Here is a 15,821-nt window from a genome sequence, read left to right on the forward strand (position 1 = left end):
TACCCCACTAGATTGTCCTAAGTCTCCCGAGTTAGGGAACCTTTTTTGGTGCAGAGCTCAAATCTAAATATTGCTAAATGAAGCGCTGTGGAGTGCCAAGCACATTCCTGACCTTTTATTTGTTTAGATGTATCTATGTAATTTATGATCATGCTTTTCCCCCAGTTGGGACTCCAAACTGTTTACATCACTGTCCTCTCATACGTTTGATGAAAGGTTAGTCTGAAAGTTATCTGTCGTTTTGGTTTCAAGAGTGGACAAAATGACCCATCGCAGAAGGAGACACTGTATCGTTTAACAGTTTGACAGTCCATTTAACAGATTCAACAGAGATTGAATCTCTTCTAAGAATGGTTCTGGGAATGGAGATGTGGTAGAGAGTTCTCATCTTGCAGGCTTCCAGAAACCTACTTTGTGCCTTATTTGGGGAGGGAGGCCACCTTCTGTGGTGGTCACAATCTAAAGCAGGGGTCTGCAACCTGCGGCTCTCCAGATGTTCATGGACTACAATTCCCATCAGCCCCTGCCAGCATGTGAAGCAAAGCTCATTAGAGGGCTGACTCTGTAAAGAGTCACTCAGGAACCCTGTAGGACTTGCTCCTGGGACCTGGGACCCAGTGCTTCAGGCAGGATTTCTAATATGGGAGTTCAGTGAGGAAGGTTGAGTGGGGACAGGAGAGAACCCCTCTAGTATGGGTTTCCTGAGAAAGGACATAGAAACTCCACACCCTCAAAGAGAGAGGCGTGCTGCTGTATGCTTCCTGCCACACAAGTTTAAGTATGCACCCAATTTCACTCCAGAATACTTTTAAACAATTGAACCATTTATGAAGGTAGAAAGCCATTGGGGGGCTATCCAGTGTTTTGCAAGGAGTGAGTGTCAGATTTATGATTTTACCTACCCTCTCGGTGGAAATCAAGGGTTTATGCTTGATGCATGGAGCTCTTGGCTCTCAAAGGAAGTTTGTTCCCTTGAGACAAGGGTTGCTGAACTGCAGAAACTGGGGCAGGAAGAGATTTAAGGAAGAGACCTTTAGGGACTTGCCAGAACAACTACTGTGTTAACAGTTCTTTTGTTGTTGTGGAGAGTAAGAGATTGTGTAGGATGTCAGTTGGAGGAGGAGGGTTTTGATCCTTCAGAGGAGATTCCTTCCTCGGGTTAGACAGTCAGAAACGTTTATTAGGCATCAAGAGGAAAATCAGCAAATCAAATTATGCAAGGTAAGGCAACTGAAAGAATGTACAAAAATATACAAATATAATATAAGCAGAAAGAACCCAGAAGGTTAATTCAATCAGGCAATTGGCCACTATTCCCAGTAGCATAGAATCCTGATTCAGGAGATAATTCAATTTAGTTAGGAAAGCAAGGGCCTGCCAAAGTTGGGGCCTAAAGAAAAAAGTTGGGTCTAAATTCCCTGAATTTCAGACAAACAAAAAAATGTGCTCAAGCAACACTTCAAAGAGTTCAGACAATAAAGTGTGCTTCTGGTGTATAGATTTCATAAATCTCCCTAGAGGTAGTATATGAGGAAATGTGTTGGCTCTTGCTCTAGTAACCACCCATCATCATCCCTTCTTTGGGTAACAGACGAAAATCCTATTGTTCTGAGAATATTCCTCTGAGAAAAGATGGGGTTTTGGGTAGTGGATGATTCGATTATGAAGATGATTCGATTATGAAGATATACACAGGACTACATGGTGACTACATGGTGTCTCTTGTCCGCCTAGAGTGACTGTTCCGGGCATCACACATTGTCTAGATAGATTCCAACAGGAAGTTGAAAGACAAGAAGCTCAAAGTTAGCATTCTCAGAATTCCCACTGGTTCAATAGGCACAAATCATGGGCCTCAGTACTTGGATGAGAAAGTAGTGCTGGCAGGAAGCTTTTGGGTTTAAAAATTGGAAAAGATGGGGGAAGTATTGCATTGTAGATCAAAGAGTGCATAGAATCAAATAAGCTGGCAAACATTAGGGGAATGAACTCCCCAACAGAAAGGATATAGGTAAAAATAATGGGTCCTAAGCCAGTGATAGCTAACCTTTTCAACACTGAATGCCCAAATTGCAACCCCAAACCCACCAACATGGCAATTTAACCCGAGTACTGATGTTTTAGTTTAGAAAAAACGATTGCCTCCTAGGTGGTAGTCGGTGGCTCTGCTTTGAAGCAACCGTGCAACTCTTCCAATGGATGAATCACGACCCTAGGAGGGTTTACTCAGAAGCAAGCCCCATTGCCAGCAGCTGAGCTTACTCCCAGGTAAAGGATCACGTTTTAGCTCTTTGCATGAAAATCAGTGGGGTTTAACAGCACTTAACAGGGTTACCTACACTGCTTCCCCAAAACTAGGTCTTAGGTTTAATGCTAATAATTGAGCCCAGTGGCCCAGGCCAGCCTATATATGGGGGGGGGGGGCACTCAGTTTGCGCGTGCCCACAGAGAGGACTCTGAGTGCCACCTCTGGCACCCGTGCCATAGGTTCGCCACCACTGTCCTAAGCGGTACTTAGAAATGAGCGTGTATTGTCGTCCATCAATCAAACTCTTGAGGCTGATGATCAGATGGAGGAGGAAATAAGGGAGATGACTAGAGCAGCTAATGTTTTGGTACTGGAAGACTTCAGCTATCCTCACACTGACTGAGCAAACACATGCTCAAGTCACGCTGTAGATAAGAGATTCCTAGACATCATAAACAACTGGAACAATTGGTCACAGAGCCAATGAGAGCGGAAGTGATCTTGGACTTCATTCTGAGCAGGGCTCAAAACCTGATGAGAAATGTAGAGGTTGTTGCACCAATTAGGACCAGTGACCACAATGCTATTAGGTTCAGCATTCTTGTCAGTGGACAGTTGTTACCACTAAAGTTAAACATTGTAACATTTGATTTCAGAAGAGGGAACTTTACAGAAATGACAGGAATAGTTAAAAGGAAGCCGAAGGGGAAAGCAGCAGAGTCAAATCCTAGAGAACGCTTCAAAGCTATTTTGAAACCACGCTAATTGAAGCCCAGATAGACTACATTCCAGGCGCTAGGAAAGCCAGTTCTTTAAAAAAGCCTGCATAGCTGACAATACATGTCAAGAAAGGTGTAGAAAGGATTTCTCCTCCATCCCCACAGACCTCAGCCCCCACCCCCCAAAAATCAGCCTGTGGCTCTAGCCACGGTGACTAAAAATAATAATTCAGAGGCACGAAACCTCTGAATACCAGTGCTAGGAGGCAATGTTAGGGAAAGACCTCAGCCACTAAGAGCGTGTTGTTGGACCTCCAGAGGAACTGGTTGGTCAGTGTGTGATACAGGTTGCTGGAGCAGATGGACCACTGATCTGATACAGCAGGGCTGCACTTTACCCTTTTGCTGAAGGGGGAAAAGGATGGCCCCGGGTTTCTTTACAAGCGTCTGCATGCGAACTCAATCTCAGAGATGCTCTGCTGTGCCTGAGGATAATCAAAATACATGTCCACAGTTTAGTTCCAATCCCTAATTTCCTTAAACAGAAATAAAGGATGTTTCCACAAGTGTATGATGTTCACAGTAGTCTGGCCAGATGGTCTTGGAGAGGAGTTCACGCCCTTCTTAAGCATTTGTTCCAATCTCAGCTTCCAGTGTGGAGGAAAATAGACTCAGGTTTGCCTTTCCCCATGTATCTTTTGTTACCTGCACTAACACTAGCGGCATTAGCAAGGCTACTGGAGCCTCAGCAGTGGAGTCCAGTAATCCAAATACGGATCTGGAACTGTAGATTCGGTGGTGGTGGTTTCATTTCCAGTCTCAATGCAACAGTTCTTGCAAACCGATCAGTATACATTTATGCCTGTATGGTTCTTATATCTCCAGTGGTTATGGATCACAATTACATCAGTCTTCTCTTCCAGCATGGCCAATTGGCCATGCTGGAAGGGGCTGATGGGAATTGTCCCCCCCCCCCCCACCCCCCCCCCCCCCCACCCCCCCCCCCCCCCACCCCCCCCCCCCCCCACCCCCCCCCCCCCCCACCCCCCCCCCCCCCCACCCCCCCCCCCCCCCACCCCCCCCCCCCCCCACCCCCCCCCCCCCCCACCCCCCCCCCCCCCCACCCCCCCCCCCCCCCACCCCCCCCCCCCCCCACCCCCCCCCCCCCCCACCCCCCCCCCCCCCCACCCCCCCCCCCCCCCACCCCCCCCCCCCCCCACCCCCCCCCCCCCCCACCCCCCCCCCCCCCCACCCCCCCCCCCCCCCACCCCCCCCCCCCCCCACCCCCCCCCCCCCCCACCCCCCCCCCCCCCCACCCCCCCCCCCCCCCACCCCCCCCCCCCCCCACCCCCCCCCCCCCCCACCCCCCCCCCCCCCCACCCCCCCCCCCCCCCACCCCCCCCCCCCCCCACCCCCCCCCCCCCCCACCCCCCCCCCCCCCCACCCCCCCCCCCCCCCACCCCCCCCCCCCCCCACCCCCCCCCCCCCCCACCCCCCCCCCCCCCCACCCCCCCCCCCCCCCACCCCCCCCCCCCCCCACCCCCCCCCCCCCCCACCCCCCCCCCCCCCCACCCCCCCCCCCCCCCACCCCCCCCCCCCCCCACCCCCCCCCCCCCCCACCCCCCCCCCCCCCCACCCCCCCCCCCCCCCACCCCCCCCCCCCCCCACCCCCCCCCCCCCCCACCCCCCCCCCCCCCCACCCCCCCCCCCCCCCACCCCCCCCCCCCCCCACCCCCCCCCCCCCCCACCCCCCCCCCCCCCCACCCCCCCCCCCCCCCACCCCCCCCCCCCCCCACCCCCCCCCCCCCCCACCCCCCCCCCCCCCCACCCCCCCCCCCCCCCACCCCCCCCCCCCCCCACCCCCCCCCCCCCCCACCCCCCCCCCCCCCCACCCCCCCCCCCCCCCACCCCCCCCCCCCCCCACCCCCCCCCCCCCCCACCCCCCCCCCCCCCCACCCCCCCCCCCCCCCACCCCCCCCCCCCCCCACCCCCCCCCCCCCCCACCCCCCCCCCCCCCCACCCCCCCCCCCCCCCACCCCCCCCCCCCCCCACCCCCCCCCCCCCCCACCCCCCCCCCCCCCCACCCCCCCCCCCCCCCACCCCCCCCCCCCCCCACCCCCCCCCCCCCCCACCCCCCCCCCCCCCCACCCCCCCCCCCCCCCACCCCCCCCCCCCCCCACCCCCCCCCCCCCCCACCCCCCCCCCCCCCCACCCCCCCCCCCCCCCACCCCCCCCCCCCCCCACCCCCCCCCCCCCCCACCCCCCCCCCCCCCCACCCCCCCCCCCCCCCACCCCCCCCCCCCCCCACCCCCCCCCCCCCCCACCCCCCCCCCCCCCCACCCCCCCCCCCCCCCACCCCCCCCCCCCCCCACCCCCCCCCCCCCCCACCCCCCCCCCCCCCCACCCCCCCCCCCCCCCACCCCCCCCCCCCCCCACCCCCCCCCCCCCCCACCCCCCCCCCCCCCCACCCCCCCCCCCCCCCACCCCCCCCCCCCCCCACCCCCCCCCCCCCCCACCCCCCCCCCCCCCCACCCCCCCCCCCCCCCACCCCCCCCCCCCCCCACCCCCCCCCCCCCCCACCCCCCCCCCCCCCCACCCCCCCCCCCCCCCACCCCCCCCCCCCCCCACCCCCCCCCCCCCCCACCCCCCCCCCCCCCCACCCCCCCCCCCCCCCACCCCCCCCCCCCCCCACCCCCCCCCCCCCCCACCCCCCCCCCCCCCCACCCCCCCCCCCCCCCACCCCCCCCCCCCCCCACCCCCCCCCCCCCCCACCCCCCCCCCCCCCCACCCCCCCCCCCCCCCACCCCCCCCCCCCCCCACCCCCCCCCCCCCCCACCCCCCCCCCCCCCCACCCCCCCCCCCCCCCACCCCCCCCCCCCCCCACCCCCCCCCCCCCCCACCCCCCCCCCCCCCCACCCCCCCCCCCCCCCACCCCCCCCCCCCCCCACCCCCCCCCCCCCCCACCCCCCCCCCCCCCCACCCCCCCCCCCCCCCACCCCCCCCCCCCCCCACCCCCCCCCCCCCCCACCCCCCCCCCCCCCCACCCCCCCCCCCCCCCACCCCCCCCCCCCCCCACCCCCCCCCCCCCCCACCCCCCCCCCCCCCCACCCCCCCCCCCCCCCACCCCCCCCCCCCCCCACCCCCCCCCCCCCCCACCCCCCCCCCCCCCCACCCCCCCCCCCCCCCACCCCCCCCCCCCCCCACCCCCCCCCCCCCCCACCCCCCCCCCCCCCCACCCCCCCCCCCCCCCACCCCCCCCCCCCCCCACCCCCCCCCCCCCCCACCCCCCCCCCCCCCCACCCCCCCCCCCCCCCACCCCCCCCCCCCCCCACCCCCCCCCCCCCCCACCCCCCCCCCCCCCCACCCCCCCCCCCCCCCACCCCCCCCCCCCCCCACCCCCCCCCCCCCCCACCCCCCCCCCCCCCCACCCCCCCCCCCCCCCACCCCCCCCCCCCCCCACCCCCCCCCCCCCCCACCCCCCCCCCCCCCCACCCCCCCCCCCCCCCACCCCCCCCCCCCCCCACCCCCCCCCCCCCCCACCCCCCCCCCCCCCCACCCCCCCCCCCCCCCACCCCCCCCCCCCCCCACCCCCCCCCCCCCCCACCCCCCCCCCCCCCCACCCCCCCCCCCCCCCACCCCCCCCCCCCCCCACCCCCCCCCCCCCCCACCCCCCCCCCCCCCCACCCCCCCCCCCCCCCACCCCCCCCCCCCCCCACCCCCCCCCCCCCCCACCCCCCCCCCCCCCCACCCCCCCCCCCCCCCACCCCCCCCCCCCCCCACCCCCCCCCCCCCCCACCCCCCCCCCCCCCCACCCCCCCCCCCCCCCACCCCCCCCCCCCCCCACCCCCCCCCCCCCCCACCCCCCCCCCCCCCCACCCCCCCCCCCCCCCACCCCCCCCCCCCCCCACCCCCCCCCCCCCCCACCCCCCCCCCCCCCCACCCCCCCCCCCCCCCACCCCCCCCCCCCCCCACCCCCCCCCCCCCCCACCCCCCCCCCCCCCCACCCCCCCCCCCCCCCACCCCCCCCCCCCCCCACCCCCCCCCCCCCCCACCCCCCCCCCCCCCCACCCCCCCCCCCCCCCACCCCCCCCCCCCCCCACCCCCCCCCCCCCCCACCCCCCCCCCCCCCCACCCCCCCCCCCCCCCACCCCCCCCCCCCCCCACCCCCCCCCCCCCCCACCCCCCCCCCCCCCCACCCCCCCCCCCCCCCACCCCCCCCCCCCCCCACCCCCCCCCCCCCCCACCCCCCCCCCCCCCCACCCCCCCCCCCCCCCACCCCCCCCCCCCCCCACCCCCCCCCCCCCCCACCCCCCCCCCCCCCCACCCCCCCCCCCCCCCACCCCCCCCCCCCCCCACCCCCCCCCCCCCCCACCCCCCCCCCCCCCCACCCCCCCCCCCCCCCACCCCCCCCCCCCCCCACCCCCCCCCCCCCCCACCCCCCCCCCCCCCCACCCCCCCCCCCCCCCACCCCCCCCCCCCCCCACCCCCCCCCCCCCCCACCCCCCCCCCCCCCCACCCCCCCCCCCCCCCACCCCCCCCCCCCCCCACCCCCCCCCCCCCCCACCCCCCCCCCCCCCCACCCCCCCCCCCCCCCACCCCCCCCCCCCCCCACCCCCCCCCCCCCCCACCCCCCCCCCCCCCCACCCCCCCCCCCCCCCACCCCCCCCCCCCCCCACCCCCCCCCCCCCCCACCCCCCCCCCCCCCCACCCCCCCCCCCCCCCACCCCCCCCCCCCCCCACCCCCCCCCCCCCCCACCCCCCCCCCCCCCCACCCCCCCCCCCCCCCACCCCCCCCCCCCCCCACCCCCCCCCCCCCCCACCCCCCCCCCCCCCCACCCCCCCCCCCCCCCACCCCCCCCCCCCCCCACCCCCCCCCCCCCCCACCCCCCCCCCCCCCCACCCCCCCCCCCCCCCACCCCCCCCCCCCCCCACCCCCCCCCCCCCCCACCCCCCCCCCCCCCCACCCCCCCCCCCCCCCACCCCCCCCCCCCCCCACCCCCCCCCCCCCCCACCCCCCCCCCCCCCCACCCCCCCCCCCCCCCACCCCCCCCCCCCCCCACCCCCCCCCCCCCCCACCCCCCCCCCCCCCCACCCCCCCCCCCCCCCACCCCCCCCCCCCCCCACCCCCCCCCCCCCCCACCCCCCCCCCCCCCCACCCCCCCCCCCCCCCACCCCCCCCCCCCCCCACCCCCCCCCCCCCCCACCCCCCCCCCCCCCCACCCCCCCCCCCCCCCACCCCCCCCCCCCCCCACCCCCCCCCCCCCCCACCCCCCCCCCCCCCCACCCCCCCCCCCCCCCACCCCCCCCCCCCCCCACCCCCCCCCCCCCCCACCCCCCCCCCCCCCCACCCCCCCCCCCCCCCACCCCCCCCCCCCCCCACCCCCCCCCCCCCCCACCCCCCCCCCCCCCCACCCCCCCCCCCCCCCACCCCCCCCCCCCCCCACCCCCCCCCCCCCCCACCCCCCCCCCCCCCCACCCCCCCCCCCCCCCACCCCCCCCCCCCCCCACCCCCCCCCCCCCCCACCCCCCCCCCCCCCCACCCCCCCCCCCCCCCACCCCCCCCCCCCCCCACCCCCCCCCCCCCCCACCCCCCCCCCCCCCCACCCCCCCCCCCCCCCACCCCCCCCCCCCCCCACCCCCCCCCCCCCCCACCCCCCCCCCCCCCCACCCCCCCCCCCCCCCACCCCCCCCCCCCCCCACCCCCCCCCCCCCCCACCCCCCCCCCCCCCCACCCCCCCCCCCCCCCACCCCCCCCCCCCCCCACCCCCCCCCCCCCCCACCCCCCCCCCCCCCCACCCCCCCCCCCCCCCACCCCCCCCCCCCCCCACCCCCCCCCCCCCCCACCCCCCCCCCCCCCCACCCCCCCCCCCCCCCACCCCCCCCCCCCCCCACCCCCCCCCCCCCCCACCCCCCCCCCCCCCCACCCCCCCCCCCCCCCACCCCCCCCCCCCCCCACCCCCCCCCCCCCCCACCCCCCCCCCCCCCCACCCCCCCCCCCCCCCACCCCCCCCCCCCCCCACCCCCCCCCCCCCCCACCCCCCCCCCCCCCCACCCCCCCCCCCCCCCACCCCCCCCCCCCCCCACCCCCCCCCCCCCCCACCCCCCCCCCCCCCCACCCCCCCCCCCCCCCACCCCCCCCCCCCCCCACCCCCCCCCCCCCCCACCCCCCCCCCCCCCCACCCCCCCCCCCCCCCACCCCCCCCCCCCCCCACCCCCCCCCCCCCCCACCCCCCCCCCCCCCCACCCCCCCCCCCCCCCACCCCCCCCCCCCCCCACCCCCCCCCCCCCCCACCCCCCCCCCCCCCCACCCCCCCCCCCCCCCACCCCCCCCCCCCCCCACCCCCCCCCCCCCCCACCCCCCCCCCCCCCCACCCCCCCCCCCCCCCACCCCCCCCCCCCCCCACCCCCCCCCCCCCCCACCCCCCCCCCCCCCCACCCCCCCCCCCCCCCACCCCCCCCCCCCCCCACCCCCCCCCCCCCCCACCCCCCCCCCCCCCCACCCCCCCCCCCCCCCACCCCCCCCCCCCCCCACCCCCCCCCCCCCCCACCCCCCCCCCCCCCCACCCCCCCCCCCCCCCACCCCCCCCCCCCCCCACCCCCCCCCCCCCCCACCCCCCCCCCCCCCCACCCCCCCCCCCCCCCACCCCCCCCCCCCCCCACCCCCCCCCCCCCCCACCCCCCCCCCCCCCCACCCCCCCCCCCCCCCACCCCCCCCCCCCCCCACCCCCCCCCCCCCCCACCCCCCCCCCCCCCCACCCCCCCCCCCCCCCACCCCCCCCCCCCCCCACCCCCCCCCCCCCCCACCCCCCCCCCCCCCCACCCCCCCCCCCCCCCACCCCCCCCCCCCCCCACCCCCCCCCCCCCCCACCCCCCCCCCCCCCCACCCCCCCCCCCCCCCACCCCCCCCCCCCCCCACCCCCCCCCCCCCCCACCCCCCCCCCCCCCCACCCCCCCCCCCCCCCACCCCCCCCCCCCCCCACCCCCCCCCCCCCCCACCCCCCCCCCCCCCCACCCCCCCCCCCCCCCACCCCCCCCCCCCCCCACCCCCCCCCCCCCCCACCCCCCCCCCCCCCCACCCCCCCCCCCCCCCACCCCCCCCCCCCCCCACCCCCCCCCCCCCCCACCCCCCCCCCCCCCCACCCCCCCCCCCCCCCACCCCCCCCCCCCCCCACCCCCCCCCCCCCCCACCCCCCCCCCCCCCCACCCCCCCCCCCCCCCACCCCCCCCCCCCCCCACCCCCCCCCCCCCCCACCCCCCCCCCCCCCCACCCCCCCCCCCCCCCACCCCCCCCCCCCCCCACCCCCCCCCCCCCCCACCCCCCCCCCCCCCCACCCCCCCCCCCCCCCACCCCCCCCCCCCCCCACCCCCCCCCCCCCCCACCCCCCCCCCCCCCCACCCCCCCCCCCCCCCACCCCCCCCCCCCCCCACCCCCCCCCCCCCCCACCCCCCCCCCCCCCCACCCCCCCCCCCCCCCACCCCCCCCCCCCCCCACCCCCCCCCCCCCCCACCCCCCCCCCCCCCCACCCCCCCCCCCCCCCACCCCCCCCCCCCCCCACCCCCCCCCCCCCCCACCCCCCCCCCCCCCCACCCCCCCCCCCCCCCACCCCCCCCCCCCCCCACCCCCCCCCCCCCCCACCCCCCCCCCCCCCCACCCCCCCCCCCCCCCACCCCCCCCCCCCCCCACCCCCCCCCCCCCCCACCCCCCCCCCCCCCCACCCCCCCCCCCCCCCACCCCCCCCCCCCCCCACCCCCCCCCCCCCCCACCCCCCCCCCCCCCCACCCCCCCCCCCCCCCACCCCCCCCCCCCCCCACCCCCCCCCCCCCCCACCCCCCCCCCCCCCCACCCCCCCCCCCCCCCACCCCCCCCCCCCCCCACCCCCCCCCCCCCCCACCCCCCCCCCCCCCCACCCCCCCCCCCCCCCACCCCCCCCCCCCCCCACCCCCCCCCCCCCCCACCCCCCCCCCCCCCCACCCCCCCCCCCCCCCACCCCCCCCCCCCCCCACCCCCCCCCCCCCCCACCCCCCCCCCCCCCCACCCCCCCCCCCCCCCACCCCCCCCCCCCCCCACCCCCCCCCCCCCCCACCCCCCCCCCCCCCCACCCCCCCCCCCCCCCACCCCCCCCCCCCCCCACCCCCCCCCCCCCCCACCCCCCCCCCCCCCCACCCCCCCCCCCCCCCACCCCCCCCCCCCCCCACCCCCCCCCCCCCCCACCCCCCCCCCCCCCCACCCCCCCCCCCCCCCACCCCCCCCCCCCCCCACCCCCCCCCCCCCCCACCCCCCCCCCCCCCCACCCCCCCCCCCCCCCACCCCCCCCCCCCCCCACCCCCCCCCCCCCCCACCCCCCCCCCCCCCCACCCCCCCCCCCCCCCACCCCCCCCCCCCCCCACCCCCCCCCCCCCCCACCCCCCCCCCCCCCCACCCCCCCCCCCCCCCACCCCCCCCCCCCCCCACCCCCCCCCCCCCCCACCCCCCCCCCCCCCCACCCCCCCCCCCCCCCACCCCCCCCCCCCCCCACCCCCCCCCCCCCCCACCCCCCCCCCCCCCCACCCCCCCCCCCCCCCACCCCCCCCCCCCCCCACCCCCCCCCCCCCCCACCCCCCCCCCCCCCCACCCCCCCCCCCCCCCACCCCCCCCCCCCCCCACCCCCCCCCCCCCCCACCCCCCCCCCCCCCCACCCCCCCCCCCCCCCACCCCCCCCCCCCCCCACCCCCCCCCCCCCCCACCCCCCCCCCCCCCCACCCCCCCCCCCCCCCACCCCCCCCCCCCCCCACCCCCCCCCCCCCCCACCCCCCCCCCCCCCCACCCCCCCCCCCCCCCACCCCCCCCCCCCCCCACCCCCCCCCCCCCCCACCCCCCCCCCCCCCCACCCCCCCCCCCCCCCACCCCCCCCCCCCCCCACCCCCCCCCCCCCCCACCCCCCCCCCCCCCCACCCCCCCCCCCCCCCACCCCCCCCCCCCCCCACCCCCCCCCCCCCCCACCCCCCCCCCCCCCCACCCCCCCCCCCCCCCACCCCCCCCCCCCCCCACCCCCCCCCCCCCCCACCCCCCCCCCCCCCCACCCCCCCCCCCCCCCACCCCCCCCCCCCCCCACCCCCCCCCCCCCCCACCCCCCCCCCCCCCCACCCCCCCCCCCCCCCACCCCCCCCCCCCCCCACCCCCCCCCCCCCCCACCCCCCCCCCCCCCCACCCCCCCCCCCCCCCACCCCCCCCCCCCCCCACCCCCCCCCCCCCCCACCCCCCCCCCCCCCCACCCCCCCCCCCCCCCACCCCCCCCCCCCCCCACCCCCCCCCCCCCCCACCCCCCCCCCCCCCCACCCCCCCCCCCCCCCACCCCCCCCCCCCCCCACCCCCCCCCCCCCCCACCCCCCCCCCCCCCCACCCCCCCCCCCCCCCACCCCCCCCCCCCCCCACCCCCCCCCCCCCCCACCCCCCCCCCCCCCCACCCCCCCCCCCCCCCACCCCCCCCCCCCCCCACCCCCCCCCCCCCCCACCCCCCCCCCCCCCCACCCCCCCCCCCCCCCACCCCCCCCCCCCCCCACCCCCCCCCCCCCCCACCCCCCCCCCCCCCCACCCCCCCCCCCCCCCACCCCCCCCCCCCCCCACCCCCCCCCCCCCCCACCCCCCCCCCCCCCCACCCCCCCCCCCCCCCACCCCCCCCCCCCCCCACCCCCCCCCCCCCCCACCCCCCCCCCCCCCCACCCCCCCCCCCCCCCACCCCCCCCCCCCCCCACCCCCCCCCCCCCCCACCCCCCCCCCCCCCCACCCCCCCCCCCCCCCACCCCCCCCCCCCCCCACCCCCCCCCCCCCCCACCCCCCCCCCCCCCCACCCCCCCCCCCCCCCACCCCCCCCCCCCCCCACCCCCCCCCCCCCCCACCCCCCCCCCCCCCCACCCCCCCCCCCCCCCACCCCCCCCCCCCCCCACCCCCCCCCCCCCCCACCCCCCCCCCCCCCCACCCCCCCCCCCCCCCACCCCCCCCCCCCCCCACCCCCCCCCCCCCCCACCCCCCCCCCCCCCCACCCCCCCCCCCCCCCACCCCCCCCCCCCCCCACCCCCCCCCCCCCCCACCCCCCCCCCCCCCCACCCCCCCCCCCCCCCACCCCCCCCCCCCCCCACCCCCCCCCCCCCCCACCCCCCCCCCCCCCCACCCCCCCCCCCCCCCACCCCCCCCCCCCCCCACCCCCCCCCCCCCCCACCCCCCCCCCCCCCCACCCCCCCCCCCCCCCACCCCCCCCCCCCCCCACCCCCCCCCCCCCCCACCCCCCCCCCCCCCCACCCCCCCCCCCCCCCACCCCCCCCCCCCCCCACCCCCCCCCCCCCCCACCCCCCCCCCCCCCCACCCCCCCCCCCCCCCACCCCCCCCCCCCCCCACCCCCCCCCCCCCCCACCCCCCCCCCCCCCCACCCCCCCCCCCCCCCACCCCCCCCCCCCCCCACCCCCCCCCCCCCCCACCCCCCCCCCCCCCCACCCCCCCCCCCCCCCACCCCCCCCCCCCCCCACCCCCCCCCCCCCCCACCCCCCCCCCCCCCCACCCCCCCCCCCCCCCACCCCCCCCCCCCCCCACCCCCCCCCCCCCCCACCCCCCCCCCCCCCCACCCCCCCCCCCCCCCACCCCCCCCCCCCCCCACCCCCCCCCCCCCCCACCCCCCCCCCCCCCCACCCCCCCCCCCCCCCACCCCCCCCCCCCCCCACCCCCCCCCCCCCCCACCCCCCCCCCCCCCCACCCCCCCCCCCCCCCACCCCCCCCCCCCCCCACCCCCCCCCCCCCCCACCCCCCCCCCCCCCCCCCCACCCCCCCCCCCACCCCCCCCCCCCCCCACCCCCCCCCCCCCCCGACCCCCCCCCCCCCCACCCCCCCCCCCCACCCCCACCCCCCCCCCCCCACCAACCCCCCAACCCACCACCCCCCCCCCCCCCAACCCACCCACCCAACCCACCCCCCACCCCCCCCCACCCCCCCCCCCCCCCACCCCCTGCCAGCATGACCAATTGGCCATGCTGGCAGGGGCTGATGGGAATTGTAGTCCATAACATCTGGAGTGCCAAAGGTTCACCACCACTGGCCTATGCCCACTGCCCAGTAAACCTATTGGAAAAGCTTGAGGTAAAGTTTTAATATGCTGTTATCTTTTCATCTAGGAACTGGTAATGCTACTGCAATTGGGAAATTTTGTGGCCTTTAACACTGTTCTCTTAATCCCGTTAAATGCCCAACTGTGATTTACTGAACAGCGAGATCCCATCAACAAGTGAGAAGGTTACAGATGTTCGTTTCCTTCCTCCATTCTTCTATTAAGGCTGATCACATACATAGGTATGACTTTTTAACTCTTGACTGGCTGAAAATGCTAATACTGTTCCTGCTCGAGAGACATTTGCTACATGTGAAATCACACAAGACCTTGTCTGCTACTTTGGAAGCAAATAGGTAGAGCTAAAGGTTCCCATTATTACATGAAACAACAAAATATTACTTCTTGAGCAGACTAAATCTACCCAAAACGTGTGTAGATTAGATTAGAGGTTTATGGTGCAGCAGCAGCAACTAAGGTGTGGTAGTCAAACACTGGGGGAAGTATCTTTCAGTGGCAGAGAGAGAGAGAGAGCTCTGGAAGCAGTTTATTGGGCACCACTGCTTCAAAAAACCCTCACCCACTTACTTCGTGCTTCTCAAGCAGCTGTCATATCAGACTCTCAGCAAGTAAAACTGAGCTAGATTATCTGGATGTTGATGAGCGCTGTACTCCCAACCTCTGGGCCTAGCATAAGACTTGGAACTGGACTTGTCACTAAGAGAGACAGATGCCTGCATTTGGAACGGTCACAAAAGCAGCTAGAGCAGGGGTCTGCAACCTGTGGATCTCCAGATGCTCATGGACTACAATTCTCCATGCTGGGAGGGGCTGATGGGATTTGTAGTCCATGAACATCTGGAGAGCCACAGGTTGCAGACCCCTGAGCTAGAGTGCCCTGAGCTGGATTTACAGCACTACTTATTATCTTTTATGGATATTCTCCCCAGGTGACTCCCTGGTCAGCTAGGTGCACTATAATTTCTGTAGCCATTAGCTGTACGGATCGTCACCTTAAGAAGAAGAAGAGTTTGGATTTATACCCCACCTTTCTCTCCTGCAAGGAGACTCAAAGTGGTTTACAAGCTCCTTTCCCTTCCTCTCCCCTCAAAAGACACCTTGTGAGGTAGGTGGGGCTGAGAGAGTTCCAAAGAACTGTGACTAGCCCAAGGTCACCCAGCAGAAATGCAGGAGTGTGGAAACACATCTGGTTCACCAGATAAGCCTCTGCCACTCAGGTGGAGGAGTGGGGAATCAAACCCGGTTATCCAGATTAGAATGCACCTGCTCTTAACCACTACACTGCACTGGCTCTCTTAAGGGAAGGTGGGGAGATACTGGGGTTGTTTGCTCCTGATTTGGGTGTTCTTTTTTGTTTTATTTGCTTGGCTTTTGAGGGAGTGCTGAGATTTTTACTGTAAGTGGGCAGAATTCTCTTTAGTTGTGGATCTGCCTTTTCCATGGTCCCCTGTTCTTGCCTGGGGAATGAATGCAGCAGTCATTGGTTTCATAGCTGAAGGCAGAAAGGAAAGGGAGACAGAAGTCCTTATAGAAGGGAGTCTTCAAGACTTCCTTCCTTTTCTATGCACCCACAGTTCTTTAAAAATACATATTAACAGAAAACTGCATTAAAACAAAAAATAGCAAAGTCTGTTCTGCTAAAATCTCTGCTCCTTGTTTGAGAAACAAATCTGGTCTGGAAGGACGTGGAGCGTTTTCCCTGATAAAAGACTGGGTAATTCAGGAGGCGTTGCTATCCCAGAAGGAAGACTGCCCTCTGGC

General features: G+C 75.6%; 1 protein-coding gene across 1 annotated transcript in view; it reads right to left on the bottom strand.

Moving 5' to 3' along the window:
• Positions 1–1,762: 1,762 nt before the first annotated feature.
• The window catches only part of FRYL (FRY like transcription coactivator), a 188,735-nt gene continuing 174,676 nt past the window's right edge, over positions 1,763–15,821 (bottom strand). The window contains exons 61-62 of the mRNA XM_048508727.1: positions 2,828–2,831; positions 1,763–1,827 (exon numbers count right to left, since the gene is read on the bottom strand). Coding sequence (XP_048364684.1) covers positions 1,763–1,827; positions 2,828–2,831 — 69 coding nt within the window. The remainder of the gene's footprint in view (positions 1,828–2,827; positions 2,832–15,821) is intronic.

The sequence above is a fragment of the Sphaerodactylus townsendi genome, linkage group LG10 (assembly GCF_021028975.2).
Source record: "Sphaerodactylus townsendi isolate TG3544 linkage group LG10, MPM_Stown_v2.3, whole genome shotgun sequence".
Lineage (NCBI taxonomy): Eukaryota > Metazoa > Chordata > Lepidosauria > Squamata > Sphaerodactylidae > Sphaerodactylus > Sphaerodactylus townsendi.